A 6485-nucleotide genomic window follows, 5' to 3' on the forward strand; every position below is an offset into this window, starting at 1 on the left:
GGTAGTCGCGTGGGACGCACTTGCCGTGGCGGTTGTAGCCGGTGGGGCGGGCGTGGGTGAGGAGGCGGCCGAGGATAGGGACCTTGAAGATGAGAAAGTGGACGGAGAGGAGGCCGTAGAGGGTTTTGGTCCAGTAGATGGTCGACTTGAGGCGCCAGTTGGAAGAGAGACCCTCTGCGGCGATCGAGGTGCGGCGGTCGTGGTCGTCGAGGGCGGCCCAGACGATGACGGAGAAGCAGACGAGAAAGACGAAGGCATCGAGGATGACAAAGGCGCGCAAGCGGCCGCCGCGGCCAGCGTACCTTGGCTTGCCGCAGCACGAGCCGACGATGCGGCCTGGGCTGTGCGGATCGACGGCCGAGGCGTCGCCGGAGCGTGAGCCGTCATCGGACGACGGCGTGCCGTGGCGGGCGTGGAAGGCATAGACTTCGTCGGGCGAGAGGATGCCGTTGCCGTCGACGTCGTACTGGGCATGGGCCGAGGAGAGGACCTCCAGCGAGGTCCCGCCCTTCTTCTCGGACCGCGGGAGGAGGGCGGCGGCGAGCCAGACCATGACGACTTGCAAGAGAAAGAAGCCGGCCTCCCACAGCGGGAGGGTGGGCCCGGTCTTGGCGCACTCGTTGACGGCTGGAGAGTCTGGGCCGGTGGTGCAGAGGTAGTAGAGGACGGCACCGTAGCAGGCCGGGAACAGGCCACCGGTGATAAACTGGACGCCCTTGAAGGAGAGGATAAAGTCGACGAGCTGGAACTCGTCCGAGTGGTCGATGGCGAGGAGGACGGCAAGATAGAAGGCCTGCGGGACGCCAAAGAGTGGAAATACAGAGGCGAGGGTGAGGAGGAGGAAGAGCGGGTTGCGGAGACGGCGCCAGAGCGATCGATCATAGGGTCGGAGTGTGTAGAGAAACCCAGCACGGAGCCAAGCGAGCGGACCCGGCCAACCACAGCACGGCGGAGGACGACCATGATCAACAGGCACCTTTGCCACGGCCATCTTGTCCAGGACAGCGCCCATGACCTCGATCTTGACGTCTGGCCAGATGTCATCAATGGTGGCATCGACAGCTCTCTGCACAGCAGCAGGCATGTACGGATCCTTGGCCCGGGCCTTGACGGCTTCCCCCGCAGCATCCAGAGCTCTAGAGACACGTGCCTCCAGCAGGAGTGCCACACGAGTCTTGATCCGAGCCAGAGCGTTGGCACGGAGCGCATGGACTTCATCCGACAGATCCGACAGCGAGTTGATGACTTCGTCCGGGAGTGAGCGGACGACCCGACGGCGGACGTTGCCCAAGAGACCGAGGGCTTTGCGGACATGAGGTGTGTGATGGGAGGAGGAGGAGGAGGAGGGGGAGGAGGAGGAGGAGGAGGAGGACGTGGTGGCGTGGGTCGTGCCCATGCCAAAGGGCATGATGATGGGAAGAGGGGTGGTGGTGGGAGAGGGAGGCGGGCGGGCGGGGGGAGGGACGGGGGGGGGGGAGTCGGGTGTATTAGGTGGGTGGATGTGGGTGTAAGGGGTGGGGGGAGGTGGTGGGCGGGCTGATGGTGGGCAGTGGTGGTGGGTAGGTAGGTAGACTGCGTGCGGGCGGACAGACTGTAGGTAGACTGCGTGCGGGCGGGCAGACTGCGGGCGGGCGGGCAGACTGCGTGCGGGCGCGGGTAGACGGGTCAGGCCGAAGACTCGAGGGCGCGGAGAGTGGCATCCCACGAGACAAACTTGAGCGAGAGCAGCCGCATGACCTCGTTGTACTCTTGAAGCGTAGCCTGGGTCGCCGAGTCCAGCCCGGAGGCCTGCAGGGAGGCATCTAGATGAAGCTCCTCCAGCCGAGCGAGCTCTGGAGCATGACGCGGGAGATCGGCAATGTGCACCGAGTCCAGCACATGCTTGCTGCCAGCCAGCTCGTCCAAAGCCGACGAGAGCGAGTTGATGAACGGCTCTGCAGCCTCCACAAGGGCGATCTTTGTCTCTGTCGCCAGCAGCCTTGCCGCCGGTGAGATTTTGAGCTTGTCCGGAGCACCTGGAGGACGATAGGCCGGAGCGAGAAGACCAGCAGCCTCAGCTGCTTCCGACTTGGCCACCACCTCTGCCAGCACCTCATGACCCACTCCCGCCACCATGTCGTCCACCTCGGCCGTCATCGATGCCACAGCATTGGTCAACGTATCCAGCATCGACGGAATGATACGGCCTTGTCCGTCGCGCGACTGGCCGCCCACCCGCGTCTCCAGCGCTGCGAGTCGGTCCACAACCTCACGGCTACTCTCCTGCATGGTGGTATACGTGTGTGTGTGTGTGTGAGGGGGGGGGGGTGGGAGTGGTGTGTGTGTGTGTGTATGGGGGGGTGTCAGGCAGGCGGGCGGACTGGCGCGACTTGGGGGTTTGGAGGCTGATCAGAATGTGATCAGAGTGCGATAGGCGATAGGCATGGTACGGAGGGATCGGGGTTGGGGTTGGGGTTGGGGTTGATGTTGTGTGTTGTGTGTGTGTATGTGTATGTGTATGTGTATGTGTATGTGTATGTGTATGTGTGTAGGAGGTGGTGGTGGTGGTCAGGCAGGCGGGCGGGCAGGGCAGGTGGGCGGACAGATAGGGAGGCAAGCAAGGTGAGCTGGCTCGGGTGAGGGTTCTGATCAGAGTAGGGAGCGTGGACGATGGACCTGTTCATCAGATCAGTTTGGGCCACATGTACGTAACAGTCTCGGAGGCCTGCCTATGTGGCTCGGGCCAAGCCTAGTCGGATTCCAAGTCCTTTTGCGCCACAAGCAGCTGTCTGGTACCGCCTGGCGCCACTATGTAGCTGGGGCAAGATGGAGAGGCTCATCGTCCAGCCCCCCCCCCCCCCCCCCCCCCCCCCCTCCCGCGCGCTTCACCTACACCTTCAAGAACGACCAACCTTGCCCGATTTCTAGGCGTGATTATTCCTGAAGGTTCCCGAGTGCCCGATTTGGAAAAAATAAACCCGACCCCCCCCCTTCCCGAGACGAAGCTACCTGCCACAATCAATGACATCATGATCATACCACGATCAAGCTCGTCAAGCTTGGCAAGTTCGTCAAGTTCGTGAAGGCGATCAAGTCGGGCCGAGTGATCGAGAGCGAGAGCAAGAGCGAGAGCGAGAGAAGACGGACAGACTCGACTCGATTGTTTTCTGAAACGATTGATTGATTGACCGTTGGACTGCATTGATCATGGCGACTGACTACGGAGTTGATCTCACCAATGGTGAGGGCAAGTGCTTCAAGCGTATCATTACCGAGGGCAAGGGCTCTGCCATGCCCCAGACCGGTGACACTGTCTCGGTCCACTACACCGGCACCTTGCTTGACGGCTCTGTCTTCGACTCGTCTGTCGAGCGTGGTGAGCTCTTCACCTTTGAACTCGGCCAGGGTACGTTCCCATACTCACCTTCTCATGTCACCATACTCTCCATGTAGCCCATATCTTGCTCTCTCTGGCCATGTCTTTGCCTTCTTCATACCTTGCCCCAACTCCACACCGCCGCCGCCAACGTCTCCACCGCCGACCGGTGCTTCACGAAGGAGTGCGAACACTGAGCGACGATGGCGACCCGGGAGACGGCGGCTGTCCACCCCCAAATTTTTGTACATTTTTTGTTCTGTTTTGCAACTCACCCCCCCCCCCCCCCCTTCCCCGCAGGCCGCGTCATCAAGGGATGGGACACTGGAGTGGCGACGATGAAGAAGGGCGAGAAGGCCATGCTCACGTGCAAGCCCGAGTACGCATACGGCGCGCGCGGCTCGCCGCCGAAGATCCCGCCCAACGCCACGCTGCAGTTTGAGGTCGAGCTGTTCTCGTGGAAGTCGGCGGCGGACTTGACCGACGACGGCTGCCTGCAAAAGTACGTGGTGACCAAGGGCGCCGGGTGGCGCAAGCCGCGGGCACCGTACCGGGTCAAGGTCAAGGTTGTGCAGCTTGACGATGCGGGAGCGACGCCTGCGGCCGACGAGGCCGAGACCCTGGTCGACGCCGCCGAGCCGGTGAGCCTCACGCTCGGCTCGGGCGCGTCGCCGACGCTCGATATGGTCCTCCCCGAGATGGCCGAGGGCGAGGTGGTGCGGCTGGTGGCGTCGGGTGTCTCGCCCGGGCACTACCTCCGCCCGCAGCTCGCGGCTGGCATCCACATGCCCGACGACCCCAACGACGAGACTGCGTCGCGGGCGTACCTTGTCAAGCTCTTGGGGTGGGCCAAGGTCGAGGACGTGTCGGCGGACAAGGACGGCTCGCTCATGGCCGAGTTTGTGGCCGAGGGCGAGGGCTACGTCAAGCCGCGCGAGGGGCGACGGTGACCATGGCGTACGCCATCAAGGCCGGCGAGGGCGAGGGCGCGGAGGTGCTGGCCGAGGCCTCCTCCGACGCGCCGCTGGTCTTTGACATCGACGCGGCGGATCCGAACGTGCCGGCGGTGCTCGACACGCTGGCGCGGTCGATGGCCAAGGGCGCCGAGCTTGTGGTCCGGGCGGCGCCGAGCGCGGTGCCTGACGCGGTCCGCGAGGCCGCCGGCGACGGCGTCGATGCCTTTACCATCACCGCCAGCATGCTCGCGTTTGAGAACGAGCCGTACGAGACGGCCATGAACGAGGCGCAAAAGTTCGAGTTCGCGGGCAAGCGCAAGGCCGAGGGCAACCGGCTTTACGGCGCCGGTGACTACGCACGCGCCGCCGAAAAGTACGCCAAGGCGCTCAAGTACTTTAAGGCATCGGCGACCGACGCGGCGCCTGATGCGTGGTCGAGCTCGGACGACGAGGGCGACGACGAGGGTGGCGCCGACGCCGACGCGACCGGGCCGTCTGCCGACGAGAAGAACAACCTCATTCTCACCTGCCACCTCAACGAGGCGGCGTCGCAGCTCAAGCTCGCCGACGGCGCGGCCAAGGCCGTCGCGTCGTGCTCGGCGGCGCTCCAGCTCGACAGCACCTCGCTCAAGGCCTGGTTCCGCCGGGCGCAGGGCAACATGGCGCTCCACGAGTACGACGCCGCTGAGGCCGACTTTGCCAAGGTCCTCGAGCTGGATCCGGAGAACAAGGCTGCGGCCAAGGGCATCAAGCGGGCCAAGGCGTTCGCTGTCAAGGAGAAGAAGCGGCAGAAGAACCTGTACGCCAAGATGTTCGGCTGAGGCGGCGGCGGCGAGCCGGAGCTTGTGACGAAGAGAGAGCTTCCTTGCTGCGATTTTTGAGACAATGAAGAGCACAAGCACCATTTGTCTGTGGCTCACATGGAGGGAGCGGCAAACTGGCGGCAGGCGTAGCAGAGCGGGGCGGGATCGTCGGCGTGCGGGAGCTCGTCGATGGCGCCGTAGTGGACGCCGGTGGGGACCGGGCCGGACGACGGGGCGCCGGCAATGCGCGGGAGCGCGATCCGGCCGCAGCATAGGGCGCAGAGGCGCGGGTCAAACGCCGCCTCGTCCGGCACGTCGAGCTTGCGCACGGTCTTGGCGATGGCGTTGAGGGTAGCCGGGAACTCGTCCTGCAAGCCAGCCATAAAGGTGGCGGTGAGCTGGCGGAGGGTGGCCTTGGCGCTCGGCGCTGGGATCGACGGCCCGCGGGTGAATGGCGGGAGCTCGGCGGTGAGCAGGGAGCGGGCACGGACGACGCCGCGCATCTCGACATGCAGGTTGCTCAGCAGCGGGCGGAGGAGCCAGAGGTTCGGCTCGCCTGGGACAACAGCCTCCATGTTGACGGCGTCGGGCACCTGCTCGCCGCGGCCGTTGACGAGCATCATAAAGGCGTCGACGGCCAGAGCCGTCGCCGACGTGCCGCAGATGAGGGCATCAGCGCCCACTCTCCGCGCATACGCCACCAGCGCGCGATGGCGGAGGAGATGCAGAAGCTCTTCCCGGGCCGAGAGCGTCTTCTCGGCGGCGAGCATGCTCGCCACTCGTGCCACACCCTCTGCAGACGGCAGGTGAGGCCAGAGCTCAGCCGAGATGGTAGTGACGTCAAGCGAGAGAGACTGAGCGTCTGCCGCGGCCATCACGGCAGCCGCAGCAGCAGCGCGATCATCATCCGAGGCCAGAGCTTTGAGATGAGGCGAAGTATCGATGAACACGCCTTGAACACGCCACTTGATCTTGGCATACTCTGCAGCTTCGTTCTCTGCCAAAAGATACGCGAGATATACGCTCGATGGACCGCCAGAAAAGCCAGAGCAACAGTAGTGCCCGAGGCAAGGAGACCCGATCGCGTCAATTGGCTCCGAAAAAGAGTCCGCCGTGTCCGAGCCGAGAGCGTCCGCTCCACGCACGAGCCACAGAGGACGCGATTGCGGAGCGCCACAAGGACCTCCTCATCCTCTCCGCCGCACTTGGCGCACACCCTATCCTTTGGCCGGCCCACCGCCTCGTGCGCTCCGTCGTCCTCCGGGTTGGCCTCGCACATTGCGGGGCGAGTGGAGTGTGAGCGGCTTCGATGGATGGGAGGGGGGGGGATGGGGATGGGGATGATCAGGGGGATGGGAGTGGGAGTGGGAA

General features: G+C 64.3%; 4 protein-coding genes across 4 annotated transcripts in view; 1 reads left to right on the forward strand and 3 right to left on the reverse strand.

The window, feature by feature from the left end:
- Positions 1-1084, reverse strand: part of AMSG_11150 (uncharacterized protein) — a gene marked incomplete at both ends in the record, with an annotated part of 1477 nt that extends 393 nt beyond the window's left edge. The window contains one exon of the mRNA XM_013897452.1: positions 21-1084. Within this exon, the coding sequence (XP_013752906.1) occupies positions 21-1084 (1064 nt within the window). The remainder of the gene's footprint in view (positions 1-20) is intronic.
- A 130-nt stretch (positions 1085-1214) lies between these two features.
- AMSG_11151 (dynactin subunit 3) lies at positions 1215-2268 on the reverse strand (the record flags this gene model as incomplete). The annotated part of the gene is made up of 2 exons (XM_013897453.1): positions 1215-1245; positions 1679-2268. 2 exons carry the CDS (start codon positions 2266-2268, stop codon positions 1215-1217), a joined length of 621 nt encoding a protein of 206 aa, XP_013752907.1.
- A 918-nt stretch (positions 2269-3186) lies between these two features.
- AMSG_12418 (uncharacterized protein) lies at positions 3187-5132 on the forward strand (the record flags this gene model as incomplete). Its single annotated transcript, XM_013897462.1, has 3 exons — positions 3187-3385; positions 3656-4278; positions 4326-5132. The coding sequence occupies 3 exons, from the start codon at positions 3187-3189 to the stop codon at positions 5130-5132; spliced, it is 1629 nt and encodes a 542-aa protein (XP_013752916.1).
- A 95-nt stretch (positions 5133-5227) lies between these two features.
- On the reverse strand, positions 5228-6393 carry AMSG_11154 (uncharacterized protein; the record flags this gene model as incomplete). Its single annotated transcript, XM_013897454.1, has 2 exons — positions 5228-6109; positions 6148-6393. The coding sequence occupies 2 exons, from the start codon at positions 6391-6393 to the stop codon at positions 5228-5230; spliced, it is 1128 nt and encodes a 375-aa protein (XP_013752908.1).
- Positions 6394-6485: the final 92 nt, after the last annotated feature.

Source organism: Thecamonas trahens, assembly GCF_000142905.1.
Source record: "Thecamonas trahens ATCC 50062 unplaced genomic scaffold supercont1.71, whole genome shotgun sequence".
NCBI lineage: Eukaryota > Apusomonadida > Apusomonadidae > Thecamonas > Thecamonas trahens.